This window comes from Peromyscus californicus, unplaced genomic scaffold, assembly GCF_007827085.1.
Source record: "Peromyscus californicus insignis strain IS unplaced genomic scaffold, ASM782708v3 Scaffold_8__1_contigs__length_139910024, whole genome shotgun sequence".
Lineage (NCBI taxonomy): Eukaryota > Metazoa > Chordata > Mammalia > Rodentia > Cricetidae > Peromyscus > Peromyscus californicus.
In genome coordinates, this window is record NW_026294606.1 from 14666992 (window position 1) to 14684038 (window position 17047).

The 17047-nt window shown below is 51.0% G+C and overlaps 1 protein-coding gene across 2 annotated transcripts in view; it reads right to left on the reverse strand.

The window, feature by feature from the left end:
• Nucleotides 1-761: 761 nt before the first annotated feature.
• Bicd2 (BICD cargo adaptor 2) overlaps nt 762-17047 on the reverse strand; it is a 47267-nt gene continuing 30981 nt past the window's right edge. The window contains exons 3-8 of one of the 2 annotated variants that reach the window (XM_052728247.1): nt 11778-11930; nt 8907-9368; nt 7241-8263; nt 6582-6733; nt 4536-4746; nt 762-2822 (exon numbers count right to left, since the gene is read on the reverse strand). In XM_052728247.1, the coding sequence (XP_052584207.1) occupies nt 2817-2822; nt 4536-4746; nt 6582-6733; nt 7241-8263; nt 8907-9368; nt 11778-11930 (2007 nt within the window). In that variant the 3' untranslated portion in view covers nt 762-2816. Of the gene's footprint in view, nt 4747-6581; nt 6734-7240; nt 8264-8906; nt 9369-11777; nt 11931-17047 lie in introns of both variants that reach the window. The other variant, XM_052728245.1, reaches the window with a different exon arrangement.

Genomic DNA, 17047 nt, shown 5'->3' on the forward strand with positions numbered 1-17047 from the left:
CTGGGAATTGAACTAGGGTCCTTTGTAAGCACACTATGCCCTCCTAACTTCTGAGTCATAGCTCTAGCCCTGTCTCATTCTAATTTTTTAATATTCCTGTAAAAATCAATAGTAGATCTCAGTTTTCATTTCTTAGTTTAGTGTTTTGCGATCTATCTTAGCTAAAGGACTGGAGAGGAGGCTTCGGAGGGGCAGGGAAGTGTTCAGCATTCCGAAGGCTTCTGGAGGTAGACCCTGGGTAAGTGAGGCGGCCAGAAGTGGAGGCAACCAGAGAGTACCCTGGCATCTACTGCCCAAGGAGTTAAGACACTGTCCCATGTTCTCACACCCACAAGCAGTTATTCCAATGCACTGGGTGTTAATCTGTACATATTTCTACAGTTAAATACAGCTTTATATTGACCAGTGCATCACCCTTGTTCCCTAGATCTGTTCATTCCCAGGTTCCAAGCAAGACTTTGGCCAGCGCAGGTTTCCATCCCTCTGAACTGCTGTTTCCTCAACAGGAAGTGCCGGTTACTCATGGGTATGAGTCCTGTAAACACTGCAATGAGTGCTGGCCGCCTCGCTGCTGGTCTCTATACTGAATAGAGTGGGCAACCCTGGAGGCACATCCTGCAGCCAAAGAATGGACCCCAGGTTGTTTCTTGCCCCCACTCTGAGTGTCCTCCAACAGGATGGCTGTATGAGGCCCCGGCCTCACCGTACACACGGAAAGCAGTCACCTGGCGCAGAGCGAAAGTAACCACAGAGGGCAAACATGTGCTTCATTTTTTTATTATTCTTTATTGGTCCTACCAATGTGACTCTTTACCCAGGCCCACTTTTCCTATGTGCGCTGGCTGTGAAGACGTTCCCGCCACACAACTGCGCTGTAAGTCTCAGCTACTTTCTCCCTCCTATGCCTTTTCCTCACTTGGCCTCATTTTCTCAGGAACTGAAGGCATCTGCTTATTATTATTTGTTTTGGGTCTGTGTAAAGGTTCCTTGGCAGGAGAACATGCATATGACTTTTAAAATAAAGACCAACATTCTGACACTAAGGTAACACACAGAAAAAATACAGTACTTAGACATCATTGCAAATAAATACCCCATACAGATGATGTTATCTCAAATGTAACAATATTTGTATGAATCAACACTGTAACAGAAGGCAAAGAGTCCCAACAACTAGGAATAAGAAATGCTCATTCCAGGAAACAGAATTCTTCAATTCCTAACAATTTATATTATTATAATTTGTCCCGTTTTTTGGAGGCCAGAGCACAATTTCTCTTCCTCCACTAGTACCAATTTGACCATACCCTGAACCTCACTTAGCAGTTTGCTAAGGAGTTCTAGTGACTTCTGTTTCCTGAAATTAACAGTGATTAGTTACACCAAGCAAGAGAAGATATAATGTCTTGTTTTCACATTTGCAAAGAATACTATGGCTAACCCTCTTCCGTACTCACAGGCCGACTACGCCGCCGGCTCTCCCGACGCCCTCGGCTCTTCACAAACGTGACGTTTGTACAGCTTGCTTAGCCTGTCCCATGAAGTCCATTTGGTTCCCAAAGCACACTCCAGGTTTTGTGTTGGTTCTGGTTCTAAGCCCCTGAATTTGCACGGGAAGAATCACTGACTAACAGAGTTTTACACAATCACTGTTCTCTCTCTCAGTGAAGAGGCCCAGGTATGACGTGAGTCAGGTACCCGCTCCTACCTGCTGCTCCACACTGGCCTTCAGCATTCCCAACTAGCTCTCCGCTGCCCACTGTAGAGAACTTACTTGGCTGGGACACCTCCCTTAACTGATGAAGGCACTACTGGCAATGGTTACTAACAAAAAGGTGTTGAAATAGAACACCCTAAAAATCGACAACTGTAGAATTTTCTAAGTGTACCACAATTTGGCACAACAACCAGAATAACAAAACAATTCCAATTTGGAATTTCACTGGTGCAGTTGTATAAAATTCTGTTAGTCAGTCATGCTTCACAATGTCCTAAAACCCAGAAAATTCTGGAATTTGTAGGTAATACTACTCATTCAATAATTTATGCTTTCAAGTGCCTATTACTGTTTTAACCAGAGCAAAGGTCAAGTTTTCTTCTTGTTACGTTGAACTATTCCTAAGAATAATAATAATACAATATGAAAAACCCCAGAATTGGAATACCCTGGATTTCTTAATGAACATGGCATTTAAAATCTGTAATTTCAAACATGAACCACAATGCCGTGTCCTCTAAAGGCTGTTGAACCACAGCGTGGATACACTAGCCAGCTCCTTGCCGGGTCAAAGCCTCACCTGCAGTCTAGCTACACACTATGGAGCACAGCTCTGCCTCGTGCCGACGCCAGATCAACACGTCGGAGCTAGGACGGCCAGCTACAGGACCACGAGCACAGACCACGGCATCGGAGACCGTCTCTACGCAAGGAATTAAGGAAGCAAATATAATATCAAAATATCAAAAGTGCACAGGTTGATCGGATAAAAAAGGAGCATGTGTAATAAGGAGACCCCCACGGCAGGCGGTCCAGCAGGCCCTAGAGAGCCTGGCAGTGGTTGTGGAAGCAGGTTCTTCGGCCGTATACTGGCCTTTCCAAGCAGCAGCTCGCAGCATTCTCAAGAGTAAAGCTTTTTTTTTTTTTCTCCCATTAAGAACGTGGGGAATGCTATTTTGAAAAGAATTACAGTGGCATATCCAAACATCTCTAAGTGGACTTTAGGCTGCCCTTCCTTCCTCTGCATAGGCCATGGGAGGGGGGAGGGGAGGGGCTGCAGTGTGACAGGGCCGGTGGCCACATCCTCCCAGCAGCTACTCTACAGCTGAAAACAGGAGAAAACAAGAGAGCATTAGAAATCAGTCACCTGCCACTTCCTGCTCACTTGACACTAAAGCTCTAGTTCTGAGAGTGAGAGAGCACATTAGTTGGCAGAGAAGGCCTGCATGTGTGTTAGGGGATGGGGCTCCAAGTGCCTGCAAAGCCCCATATGATGTAAGAGAAGCTGCGCTCTGACCCAAAGGAAAGGAAAGGCAGAAGGAGGGTGGGCATGCGGGCAGCCATTCCTAGGGCGGACATGCAAGGGACACATGTGGCCTATTCTACCCTCAGTGCACGACTGTGTGGTGCCTAGACTCTGAAGGAGACTGAACAACCCAGACACCACACAGGGAAGAAAGAGAAAGCTGTTTGAGAGACCACAGGGTCCCATGCTGGGTACCAATGCTGTGTTCCACACCATGAAAGATACCTTTCCACAGGGAGAGACAGGCCAGCAGCTGTCATGGGAGATGGGAGTCTGGGAGAGAAATACTGAGCAGAGTCCTGCTCCACAGCGCACTAAAGCAAACGCCTGATGCCACAGCTCTGCACTGGCAGAGCCTCTGGAAAAGGAGAGCCCTCAGTGGCCTTTCTTCCTTCTGTAGCATTCCCAGATTGCACAGAGAACCACATGACTCTTACCTGCAGGTCCTGAGCACAGCTCTGGGCCCACAAAAAGCCCTTCCAGCACACAGTTGGGCTCTACTGGACCAGTGCAACTTGGTAGAGCTCAACAGCAGTTCTCAACATGCTGCTTCTTTGGGTCCTGACAACTTCTAGGCAAAGTCCCGAGCATGGGCTATGGGTCTCCAAGTACCAAAGAACAGGCAGGCTCTGTACCAAGGACCAGGGTCTGGCCAGGCACTTGGAACACTTTCTCACTAAAAAAGGAAAGCTAGGCCCTCAGGCCCTGCCGGTTTGTCACCTCACAGGGCAGAGCAGCACGTGGATCTCAGAGATGAGACCCTACGCAGCCAAGCTCTGTCCTCCTGGGCTACAGTTATTTGTGTCTGAAGTGTGGGGTCTCATCGCAGAATGCAGGCTCTTGGGGTCAGTTCCCTCTGGGACCGGGAAGAAGTTCTGCACTTCTGTCCTGAATATGCTTTGCAGTGAGATGCTGCACAAAATATAAGGAAACTTTTCATGAAAGTACACCAACCTCTGAGAGCTAACCTGGGCTGCTCCTACTGCAGGCCTGAGCCTCAGAAAACTGCTTTCAAGTGCTGCTATTAGACACATGCGGGGAACATGCAAGTTTCAGCTCAGGCTCTGCCTGGGTGCCCAGGGAAGGACGCCCTCGGGTTCTCCTAAGAGTGCCTGGGGACCCTGGAAAACACTGCCACCTCACTGTCTTACACAAAGGTGTACAGCTCCACTCCCACCCTTGATACCACCACCCCAAGACAGCAACTGATGCGGATATCCTCGAGGGGCTGTGGAGTGAGAAGCAACCCAAGCTCCAAGTGTCCTGGTGACAGATGTGCCCAATGCTGCCACTCGCCTAGAATGCTGCCCTCCGTGCGTTAGTCACATTAAGACCGGCCTAGCACTGCTGTCCCACTGCAACTGGGTTAGTTGAGGTGAAGCGGACGTTAGCGGCGTGCAGCACCCCACAGCCCTAATCACAGTAAATGCTGTGCTTCTCGCTGCAGAACACCTGGTTGGCCAGCCCGGCGCCCTCCGCCCTCTCGCTGGCACAGGCACAGGTCTGACTTACGCTCGGTGTGGCTGGCTTGGCCTTGGGGGTAGCCTTGTTGCGGCCCCTGCGGGTCTGCTCATGGTCCAGCTCTAGCAGCTCCAGCCGCTGGGTGAGTGCCAGCTTCTGCTGGATGGCCATGCGCAACAGGGAGTTAAGAGTCTTCTTCTCATCCTCTGCGGCGGCCAGCTGCCGCTGCATCTCGTCCAGCTGTGTGATGTACTCGTCACATCTATGGAGACAGAAGACAGCTGAAAGGCCCAGACAGGGGAAGGCAGGCCCCAGGCATCCCACCCCAGGGTGTTTCTCTCTTGGAGCCTGAGCCAGGGCTGCTGAGGCTTGTTGGGAATTCTTTCAGCAAAGGCTCCTTTGGAAAAAGGCCATGACCAGGACCAGAGAGGCAGTGCCCAAACAGAGTAGCCCTGTAAGCCTACCTTCAGTTCTGTGTTACTGGGTTTGTTTCTTTTACATGTGTGTGTATGGGGGGAGAGGCAGAAGGAGTGGGGTGGACTGGCTAGTTTTTATGTCAACCTGACACAGACTATAGTCATTTGAGAAGAGGGAACCTCAAATGAGAAAATGCCCTCACCAGTCTGGCCTGTGGACAAGCCTGTGCTGCATTTTCTTAATCAGTGATTGATGTGGGAAGGCCCAGCTCACCATGGGCGGTGCCATCTTTGCCTAGTGGTCCTAGGTGCTATAAGAAATCAGGCTGAGCAAGCCAGGAGAGCATGTCGGTAAGCAGCACTCCTCCATGGCCCCTGCATCATCTCCTGCCTCCAGGTTTCTGCCTCCAGTTCCTACCCTGACTTCCCTGGATGATCAACTATAAGCACTTTCCTCCCCAAGTTGCTTTGAGCCATGGTGTTTTATTACAGCAACAGAAACCCTCACTAAGCCAGGCATGGTGGGCACGCCTTTAATCCCAGCACTTGGAAGACAGAGGCAGACAGATCTCTGTGAGTTCAAGGCCAGCCTGGTCTACATAGTGAGTTCCAGGCCAGCCAGGGCTACGTAGCAAGACCCTGTCTCAAAAAAGAAGAAAAAAAATTTTTCTAAGCCCCAGTAGGAGGAAACTTCCAGAGAAATCCTGGAACTCCTTTGCTCCTGCTGCCCTGGCAGGGGCCTACCTGAAGGGATGCTAAGACACTGGGAGCAGCCAGGTGGAGTGAGGGAACAGTCTCCTAGCCCATCCTGTCTGCCTCTGAACTTCAGCTTCTTCACACTCTACAGGAAAGGGCCAAGTCTACCAAGTTCAGTTCTCAGCCTTGCCTTCCCCAGTGTCATCCCAACTTGGACCAGCAGGTGGCACCACCTGACTTTAAGGGTGATAGGCAGGGGCCTTGTTTTCCAGCCTTAAGACTGTTCTTTCCTAGCTTGGGAAGCCTATCCACCTTTAAGAGGTCCCCAGGCCACAAAGATGCCCCATGAGAGAGGAGGGAAAGCTGCATGCCTCCCAGGCCGAAAGCTCCCTTGCCCCTTCCCTGATAGAAAGACCAGAAATGGATGGCAAATTGCTGAGTTGGAACCCCCAACAGGGTCCTGCTACAGGGAGAGGAATAACAAACTAGCCTGGGCCTGTCACCACTGGAACAAAGTGAGACCTCAGTTAAATGCCCCACCTCCAAAGCTCACTTCTCTTGGCCCTTTGCTTCTAAGACTCAAGGCACAACAAGCTGAGCTCCAGGCTCATTAGTAGGGAAATCTGAACTAAGTTTCTGGGGGCCACAGGAACAGGGCAATGGATGCATACCTCTGCTGAATGTCTGCCTCGGTGGTGCCTATCAGTCCTGGTCCACAGCTGGGGACCCTGGTGCTGAACAGTCTCCCACCTCCTTGCTTTCCCCTGTGACCAACTAGAGCCAGGCCTACGTGCTGGGCTGGGCTAGGGACAGCCATTTCCAAACCTTGAGCTGTGTTGGGGTGCCTGAGGGTGCCACAGCACAGGTGCTGACCCAGCAGGCCTACAGGCCTCAGGAATAAGACTGAAGCCTGTGGCTAAGGGCAACATGGAGCTCCAGGAGGGGAGAGACTGCAGAAGAGAGGGGCCACTAGTGGTGCAGGTACCTGGTGGCAAACATGGCCCGCAGGGAGGAGAAGGTGGCTGCATCTTCCTTGAGGGCCTTGAGTTCATTCCGTAGCTTCATCATGGTCTCGGTCACCATGGCCTTCTCATTCTCATACTTGCTCTTCAGGTTGGCCAGGGCCACCTCAGCTGTCTGGGGGACAAAGAGGTATAAAGTCAGAAGGTGGGGTGAAGCTGCTCAAGGGTAGCCCTGGGTTTACAGTGGGAACCCTGGGTCCAAGGTGGTGAAAACTTCTCTGGAAAAAACCTTCCCCCATATGCAGTCTTGGAGACAGAATGACAGCCACGCTCACCGGAGGTCAGCTTGCCTCAGTGAGTCCCACCCTCTGATCCTGATTAGCAGGGAAGGATGTCCCACAGAGCCTGTCCTGGAGAAGCCAAAATGCTTCCCTCGGGGCACTTGGGCCACGGCCCTGTTACTCCAGCATCAGAATCTCTGTAAGGTGGTCGGTCGGTCAGAAGCAGCAGTTCTGGTTTAAGGGCTCTAACGCCCAGTCACTCCACCTCTTGTCTGAGAGCCCTGAGGAAGGGGACAGCAGGAGACTAATCCAACAAGGGACGGGCACAGGCCTGAGGGCCCGGCAACGAGCGGAGGAGGCACCCTCCAGTGGGCTCTGGTGCTCCACGCACTTTATCTCACCTGCTTGTTGGCCTTGAGCACTGTTCGAAGTGTGGTGATCTGTTCCCGCTTGGTGCTCAGCAGTGACTTCAGCTTGAGGATCTCCTCCATGAGCGCCTCTTTATCCTTGTCCACAGCAGGGCCCAGCTCCTGTGAGGCAATCCGCTGCCGGGACAGCTCAGTTGTACGATCTACGGCTGCCTGTAGGTGCTTGATCTGGTCTCGGATGATGGCGATCAGGTTGTAGATGTTCATAGGTTCCCGACGGGGGTCACTCAATGGTGATGGCAGTGAAGAGCTGGGTGAAGGGCTGCTGTCCCCAGTCCCATCTGCTCGGCCCACCTCTGTGGCCAATAGCCCCTTGGGCAAAAGGACAGGTGAACGGCGCCCACGGCCCTCAGGGCTGGTGCGTCCAGCCTTGCCCTGGCCCTCACGGTAATAATCCAGCATGACACGGTTGGGTGTCTCATTGTTGCACATACATACATGATGGTAGAGGTTGGCCAGCTCCTCACTGAAGGTCACCAGCTCATCCTGAGCCACATTCAGGCTGCCCTGGGTCTCACCAGCCACATCGCTCACCTTCTTCAGCTCCTTCTCCAGCTGGGCCAACAGCTCTCGGTCCTGGTGGCTAGCCTTCTCGAGCAGTGAGACCTTCTCTGTGAGCGCCTGGCCCTCAGCCTCATAACGGCCCTTTTCTTCTGCATGCTGGGCCTCACAGGCTTCGTGGGTGCTGCGCAATGCCTTGAGCTGCTCCCGGAGCTCACCGGCCTCAGCCACAGCCACATGGTACTTGCAGGCCAGGATCTCAGGCCCATTGATGTCCACCTCATAGTAGTCACCATCTTCATGGCTATCACGGTCCTTCTCGTTATCCAGGGAAGTCTGCCGTTCCTTGCCAGCCTGCAGGCGCCTCAGGGCACTAAGGTTCTCCGTGAGACGACTCACCTTCTCCTGCTGCTCAGAGAGGGTCCCCCGCGCCTGCTCCAGCTGCTTCTGTGTGTCCTGCAGGGTTGTCAACAGGCCTACCTTCTCCCGCTCCATCTGCAAAGGTAATGTGGCAGGAGAGAGGCCATTAAAGGGCTCCAGGACGCTCCAGCGACACCTCAGGCTAGGCCAGACGGGCACGGGCTGTGCCAGCAGACTGGACAGAATTCACTACAAAGACCATGAGTATCACCACAATAGTGGTCACCCATAAATGTTCACTCTGCATGTGTTGGAGGGAAGCTGGGCTTCAAATGTAGAATTCCAGGGCACATTGGCAGGGTCCTTAAGGGTCCAGCTCTCTACCACTTTCCTTTCTCATGTTGTGGAGAACACTCACTTACTAGATCAACTACAAACTTTCAGATATGCCAACGCACGGCCCTGCTGAGACCCTGGCTTGTGGTCTGTAGGTAGGAGTTACATGAGGGGCCATGTCACCTCACCCTGACATGATCTGGGTAGCAAAGAGAGCCACAGGGCACCATGGTACAACAATCAGGAACCTACTTCTCCAGGACACTACTCTTCACTAACGGAGTTTCATTTGTGGTAAAGATACAGGATTTAAACCCAGTATGAGTAAATTACAGGCAGCCACGTGTCCCCAAAGCACTGTGTACATAGAACATGCAGTCCTGCCGGCACTGCAAAAGGCACGGGATGGGGAAGACTGGGACATGATGCCCTGCCTACTTACCTGCACCAGCTGCTGCTTCAGCTTCTGGATCTCAGATATGTGGAGCTCACTGAGCAGGTCAGAAACGAGGCTCGGGGAGGGGGGAGCCAGACCATCCTTCCTGGGTGTGGATGTCTTGTTGTCCAGCGAGGATTTGACCAAGCCACTGTGCTCAAAGCCATTGACCAGGGCTTCCGCGTCATTGTTGGGCTCAGCAGTGACGGCATCATCACTGAACTTGAGGCCGTCTAAGGAGACGGGCAGGTGGCTAGTGTAGAAGGAGTCGTTGATGCTCATGTAGTGCGACAGCTCCTTGCGTAGGTTGTTCTTCTGCTCCCGCTCTGTCTTCAGCGTCTCCAGCGCCTCCTCCAACTGCCGTTCAGAGATCTCCTTAAGCCGGATGGCATCCTCCAGCTGGCTGTTGAGGTACTCGGTCTCCTCCTCCAAGCGCTTGATTTCATGCTTGAGGCCCTCAAACTCCACCTGGGGAATAATACAAACACTCCCATGTCAAGGCAATGTGGAGGCTCCACTCAGGGTGATGAATCCCAACAGTGTCAGAACACTACCTCCCCAACCACAAAGAATAAGGAGACCCAAAGAATGAAATGCCACCCTGTAGGAGAGGGCAGTGGCTGCAGCCAAGGCCACTTCCTACACTGAGCAACATGGATGCTAAAAGGTACTTCTACAGCACTAGAAGTAACAGAAACATTCAGCCCACTGCCAGGACCAGTGTGCCTCTGAGGCACATGGAACCTCTAATGCTATGGCTGAGGATTCACATGGAGGCTGCCAAATTCCTATTGTATTTCTGAAAATTAGTACCAGTGTGCACAGATTTAAAATTCTATAAAATTACTCAGTTAACATTAACAGCTAACCAAATCTCTCTTTTAGATGTGTGTGCATATGCATGTGTGCATGATGTATGTGTGTGGGTGTACACGCCACTATGCAATGTGGAGATTCTCTCCTTCCGCCTTTATGTGAGTTCTGGGAACTGCGCTCAGGTCACAAGGCTTGCCTGGTAAACACCTTTACCCACTGAACCACCTCACCAGCCCTAACCAGATGATTTTAAGGCACATAAAATATATGCTTTGTTGTATGCTATAACCGTTATTTTGAATCATATTTCAAAACAAAGGAACTGGACTTCCCCTGAAGGTCAAATGCCTCAGCACCAATTCCTCAGAATGCCAGCTTGGAGGAGCTGGAGGATGAGTGGGAAAGCACACTGGTCTTGTTAACACACACAATCTGAGAGTGGACAAAGAAAGAGTAGATGGAAGTCGATGCTCACTGTACAGGGGCTCGGTCGGGGCTTACGGCATATATAAAAACATCTCATTGTAATATTAAGGAAGACTTAGGGCAGGAAGGGAAACCTGGTACAATATTCTAAGTGTGCCTACACCCCAGTGCCCCAAGTGGGGCTGAGGAACCTTACAGCAGGTGTGGCTCCACTGAGAGTAGGTCTCCTTGAGCTTTGCTTTCTCTCCTCCTCAGGGCACTGTGGGCAGCAGTACCAATCAATGCCCAATGGCTCCTCATGCTTATGAGCTACAAGATGGCGAGGTGAGCCCTGCTCCTGTGGTTCCCAGCACCAGAATCCATCCCTTGCCTGCTTTTGCACACTCAAAAGCGTCTACATAGACACATGGGCTTTCTCCTACAGGATATAAATACTGGGTCCACTGACAATGAGGCCTTTGCTGTAAGATGATCGGGGTGCCAGCGGGGTTCTAATGAAAGCAGGACAGCATCCATGGCGCTTGGGGGTAAGGTCTGGGATTTCTTGAGAGAAAAGGTTCCCTGTTGGCTATAGTTCTTAGAGAATGGAAAGCATGCTCAGGCACCGAGTGGTTCTCACCCTCACCCACCTCCTAAGATGAGGACCTCCTAATCTTTGCCACAGGCAGAGGGGACACCTCCCATCCCTACAACAGGCAGAATCATGGTCAGTCTCTGGAGGTTGGTTTGTTTGTTTTTCTTTTCCAAGACAGGGTCTCTCAGTGTAGCCTTGGCTGTCCTGGAACTCACTCTGTAGACCAGGCTAGCCTTGAACTCGCAGAGATCTGCCTGCCTCTGCCTCCGGAGTCCTGGGATTAAAGATGTGCGCCACCACCGCCCAGCCTCTGAAGGTTTTAGTACACCCTCTTCATCTGAGTTTCCCCCATACCTTGGTGATGTGGAACACTGTCTTCCAGACATGACATGGCCCTTGCTGACTCAAAATCAGAGCAGCCATGATTACCCAGCCTGGAGACCCTCATAAGATCAGGCCCATAAACACTCTCTCATAGAAGGAAGGGTAAAATACAATTAGACTCTCACCCAAGATTCCAGCCATCCCTCCCTTCTGTGCCCTGACCCCAGCTACACCCAATCCTCTTGAAGCTATCTAAGAGTTTGCTAGAGCAGACAGGAAGCAGAATGTTAAATAGAGAACTTCATCTAGCAACTGCTGGAAGTCATCACCCATGTTCCTGAAACCCTTCATCCATGCTCCTGAAACCCCTTACTCATGCTCCTGAAATTCCTTACCCATGCTCCTATGATTTCTCCTGACCCATGCTCCTGTAAATAAGCTCAACACTGTCACTGGCTCACCAAGGTGGACTTTCTGGTGTGTCATCAGTACCCTAACTGTGCTAAACAGAAACAGACTCCCCAGCAAAAGTCATGCTACCCCTGGCTTGGGAAATTGTCATACTAAAGCCGCAGGCCTTGTTTTGTGCTCTTGGAGTGCTAGGTGCTGTGAGCTACAATCCTCTGTCTCCACTGTGGAGGCACTACTAGTCCTGGCCTCAGGTATGTGGAACAAGACAGAAAAGGAAGGTGGGAAAGGCCTGAGATGCCCAGGGTGACTCTACACTGGAGACTTGCCTGGTTCTGCCTGAGCACAGACACTTGTTTCTGCAGGCTGATGTTCTCCTCCTCCAGCTCTGAGTAGTCCTGAAGTAGACGGGCTTCCCGGAACTTGTATTCCTTGATGTCATCCCGCAGACGGCCACGCTGAATCTCCACATTCTGGTTGATCTGCAGGGGCAGAGAAAAAGGCTGTGTAGACTGCTGATAGCTGGTCCTACCACTTGTGCTTCCAAGTGCCCTAAGGAGGCTCAGCGCTGCCAGCATGCTGTGAGCCCTTAGGACAACAGTGTGGCTGCTTGGAGGGGAGAAGCCCAGGGCAATGGGGTTTGTGCAGACCGCTACAGTCCACAATCAGATCTGTCATGGACCACATCGTGACCATTGCTGCTTGACAAAGTTCCAGCATTTCAACATTTGCAGACCATACTTCTCGAGAACCTTTTTTACTTTCATTTTTAATGATTCTCAATATGAATGCCTTTCCTTTTGGGAAATTTGTGTGGGCTTTGGTAAAGGATAAAAATGTGTACAATGGTAGCCTCTCTAAACAAAATAATTCTTTGGAAAAAAAAAATCTCTGCCACTGTGGAACTAGGAATTCCAATGTGCCCTCCGAATTACACCAAGAACAGGAAAGTTAGAGATTTACTAGACATACCTGATCCCAAGGATGAAATGCCTACAATTCAGATCCAGAGCCTGAGGCCATTAAGGGCAAGAGTTCAGTTAATAAATACAGAGAAAGTAGAATGGTAGAGTATAATGGGAAAAGAGTAAGGCATCAGGACCTTCCCTTTTGGGAGCATTAGGCATCAGGACCTTCCCTTTTGGGAGCGTTATGAGGGGAACAGGCCCCTTATATACAGTGAGACTAAGACATTGTAATATAGTGTCTGGTTCCCAGATGTCCTTTTCCCAAGGTCAGGCATTTGGGTAAGGGTCTCTTCCCTGGGGGTTTGATATCAAGTTCCTGCTTGATAAAGCAGTCATTCTTATCTCCAGCAAGAGGAACTGTGGCCTTTCCATTAACCTTGCCTATTGTCAAGGTCAATGCTAGATTCCTCAACCCCTGATCTCAAGCCACACCCCAGCTCACAGGCCACTTGTCTCCTATTTAATCCTATGTGCAACCATAGAGTATAAAAGGTGTATTCTTTTTTTCAATTAAATGCTGTTGGCAGGCATCCTGATTCACCTTCAGATCATGTCCGTCTTGTCAGTCTCCTCCTTAACCCCACCACCACCACCCCCACCCCCAACTCTACACATCCTCTTTGGGACCTGAACACCACCACCACCCCATCCCCCACTGAGCAGGTCTCTGGCACAGGTCCCTTCTACTTCTCTTTGGTGTGGAACTTCAGGCAAGTGACTCAACCTGCTCTAACCATGCTGAGCTCTGCAAGTTCCAGTACTGACCTAACTGGGGCAATGAGGAAATGAAGAAATGACAGACACACAGACACAGAAAGGCTGGGATGGGGTGATCTGGACTCTAATGAAGAAGCCACAGCATCTCAGATGCGTAGCATTTTAATATACACAGCTGAACCAGGAAGCAGGCTTAGCTAATCTAAGTAGGAGCCGTCTCTGCAGGGGGGCAGTGTTCAGGCCGCAAACATCCAGGGAAAGACATTTTCTGCACACACTGTCAGCGCACACGCTTGGACTTAAGGAAGAATTTGCCGTCCCTCTAAGCCTCACCTGGGGAAGGCTTCGCCATTCTCATGGATCTGAGGGAGGCACTGGTGTCTCTGACATGGCCATGGCCATGTCAAACAATACATATTCACTCAGGACTTCCCTCACTCCCTAACACTAATCCTTTTCTCTATCTGCAAGATGGGGTCATCTGACTGGTGAATTGGTAAGTGGGGCAACATGTGACATGTTTACAGATGTTCAAACAGTTAAACAGAGTGTCTACCCCAGAGAAATAAAACACACCCACACAGAACCCTGCACATCAGTGTTCCCAGTGTTCAAGATGGATGCAACCCAAGTATCCATTGGCCGGTGAATGGATAAACAAAACATGGTCTATCTATACAATGCAGGGTTATTCAGCCACATTAAAGAATGACGTCTTGACACTTGCTACAACACGAATGAAGCGTGAAGACATTCTGCTAAGTCAAGGAGGCCATTCTTTGTATGACTCCAATTATAAGAAAGGTCTAGAACAAGCAATCAATGGCCACAGAAAGTAGACTACTGGGGCTAAAGAGGTGTGTGGGAGTAACTGAAAAACAAGCTTCATTTGGAATGACGAAATACTCTAAAATTAACCGAAAGGCTGGAAGTGTGTGTCAGTGGCAGAAGGCCTGCCTGGCACCCTGGTTCAACCCCAGCACCACAAACAGAGTAACAACTGTAGGACAGTGCACATACCTACAGCTATGTAGATGCTGAGGGACAGCACTAGTGAGGACAGAGCTGGGCCTAGGCTTCTTGCTCGGGGCCTGGAGCAGGTGTGTCTTGGTCTGGGAGGCCATCTGAGCATTAGGAATACACTTTTAAGTGAGTTGTATAGGATATGTACCATCTCAACAAATCTGCTGAAAGCTGGTTTCTGTCTCCAAGGCATGTGTGAGGAGTTGGGAAGACTCCTCACAGGGAAGGGCTAGTGCAGGGCCAAGAGGAGCACAACAAAACCCACACTGGTAACTCTCAACCCACACTGCCTCCACTGTATACAGGACATAGGAACCTCATTCCTACACATTCAGATTCCCACACCAGAGCCACACCACCCTTTATTGTGGTTGCTATCCTCTATGTTGTAGGTTGTTCAGCATTTCCTGACCTCTGCCCACCAGCTGCAGCCCTCTCTTAGCCTGTGACCAGTGAAGATATTTTCACACACCACCAATGTCCCCTGGGAGCAAAATCCCCTAAATAACTCCCATACCCTCCATACCCTCCCTGCCCCATGCTTGCTTCTAACCCCTGTTCCTAATGCTCAGATGGTCTCTCAGACCAACAGCACACCTGCTCTAGAGCCTAGGCCCACGGCTCTGTCCTCTCAGCTCTACAGGAACTGCCCTTGTCACATCTGTGTGTCCACTGAGGAACATATGCCTCGTAAGATGCCATGCAGGGGGACAGACCAAACAGTAGTGCTGGATGAGTGAGAGGAAGTAATATCAGAAAAGGGAGGATGGGGAGGAAGGGGACAGAACAGAGAGTGGAAGAGGGTGACACACAGCAAGCATCCTGACAAAGGCTCGGCACTCAAGACCAAGACTTAGTTCACAGTCAGGAAGAGAGACACAGCCCTCTCACCAAGTGACTGAAAGAGGCAACAGAACTGACACCAGAGGAAACAGATACCACAGGAAGAGGAAGAGAAGGCCAAAGGGAGACAGAGCATCACCAGGGAGAAGACGGGGAGGGAAACGGCCCAGGTACAGCTTCCATGGAGCCAGGACCACAAACAGACCTTCTCTTGAAAGCCTGGGGTGCTATGCAGATGGAAACACATCCAGGCTCTCTACACCCCACCTGGAGCTCAAAGACAGGTCTGAGAGTAACGACTAAATATTCTCTGTCTGCCAGAAATGATCTCAATTCCTGTTCTCTCTCAGCCAACTCAAAAGTGCTTGCCATGTAGAAAGTATCCAAACATGTACAAAGAGGGTCCATGTGGTCACAGCCCTCAGGTAGACTGGTAACTGAGGGCAAGGTCTGAGTCCCCCCAGTATCCCAGGGATATTCAGCAGGAATTAGAGACCTAGAAGGCAGGGGTAAGAGGCACAGTGGTAGCTTCCACATGGCTAGGGCAGGAAGTGCAGTTTCTTTGACTGAAGATGGAGGCCGCAGGCCAGGATGGAAGGCTGAGAGAACTAGGCCCAGAGCCATACCAGGAGTGTTGTACCCCTACATCAGTACCCATAAGTTCCTCAGGCCTCTATAAACCTGGCCCTCACAAGGCTCTCTAGGAGTTCTGCTCTTACGCCACTGCTAGGATCAGAATCCAGGGTACTAAAATGTGTTTCCCTTTGGTGGAGTGTATGGACCTGCATGGGCCTGTGGATGAGTGTCCTTGTGGAAAGACAAGCATAGAGAAATGTGCATACACGCAAGTCATGTGCTGGCAAGGTGATATCACATGACAGGTTAACTGCACCTTCTCTGCTGACAGCGCAGGGCTCAAACACACACACTTTCTGTCTATGGAGACCGCTTTCAAGCCCAGCCACCAGGCTCAGCAGAGAGGTTTGGCTGGCCTGCTGCCTGGCTCCTCCACCCATCACATGCCCAACTCCTCAGAAATCCAGCAGGCTCCAACTAGCCACAGGGGTTTAGTTTTCCCTCAGAAAGTACCTCCTCCCAGGTTGAGTGTCTAATGTCAGGGTACAGGCTCTGCTCTGTGTAGATGACCAGCCCATATGTAAACAGTGAGCATATGGGCTTGGAGGCAAACATCTGAGGTCCTATCCACCAGCTCTCCTTCACCTGGACCCCCTGACCAGCAAGAGGGGTGTGACAACTGCATGCCTCAAGAGGCCACTGTGTTGGGGAGTGTCAGTCCTCTCTGCTGGCCTCGTGAGCTCTCAACACTTTCTACACAGGGCTTGTCTCTTAATCACCTGGAGTGGTACACTCAGCCTTTACTGAGACTACTGGGCCTCAAGTTATCCATCTGAGAAAGAGCGTCATGTCTGCAACAAGCCACTCCTCAAATGCTCACCGACCTACCAGGACTAATGCCAGCAAGACGAAACACTGAGCAAACTGTCCACTCCTGGTCCTACACACAGCGCAGCCATCACAGGTCAGGTCCCCAGAGTTGTTCTTCCCTCAGCTTCTTCATGTGTGACACAACACGGAGAGGGTCATTAGGATGACCTGACACGGGCAAACTGTTTGGTACTGTGACGTTAACACTGGCTTTAGCCCTCACTTAGACGAGAGACTTGGACAAAGCCTCGTCTTCAGTCTCTGAAACCCTGTGTAGGAGACACCCTGTCCCTTCACTGCGCACCCCCCAAGCTCTCTGGGCCCCACTCCAGCTGTGGAAGCCTCCCCTCTGCAGTCCATGTTCTCACTTGGAAGTCAGCAGAGCACAGGCCTTGAGGGTGTGCTGTAGTCAAGGCCCTGGAGGGAGCTGCATTCCAAGCAGGAAGTCACAGGAGAGGAAAAACAGGAGTGCTATTAGGGACAGAGGTCATAGGACAGAGGTCATAAGGAATCACCAAAGGCCAGCAAAACCAAATTCAACCCAGAGGGGCCAGTGCTGGGCAGTGAGGGGACTGTCATGCTAAGCCAGGAGAGAGGAGCAG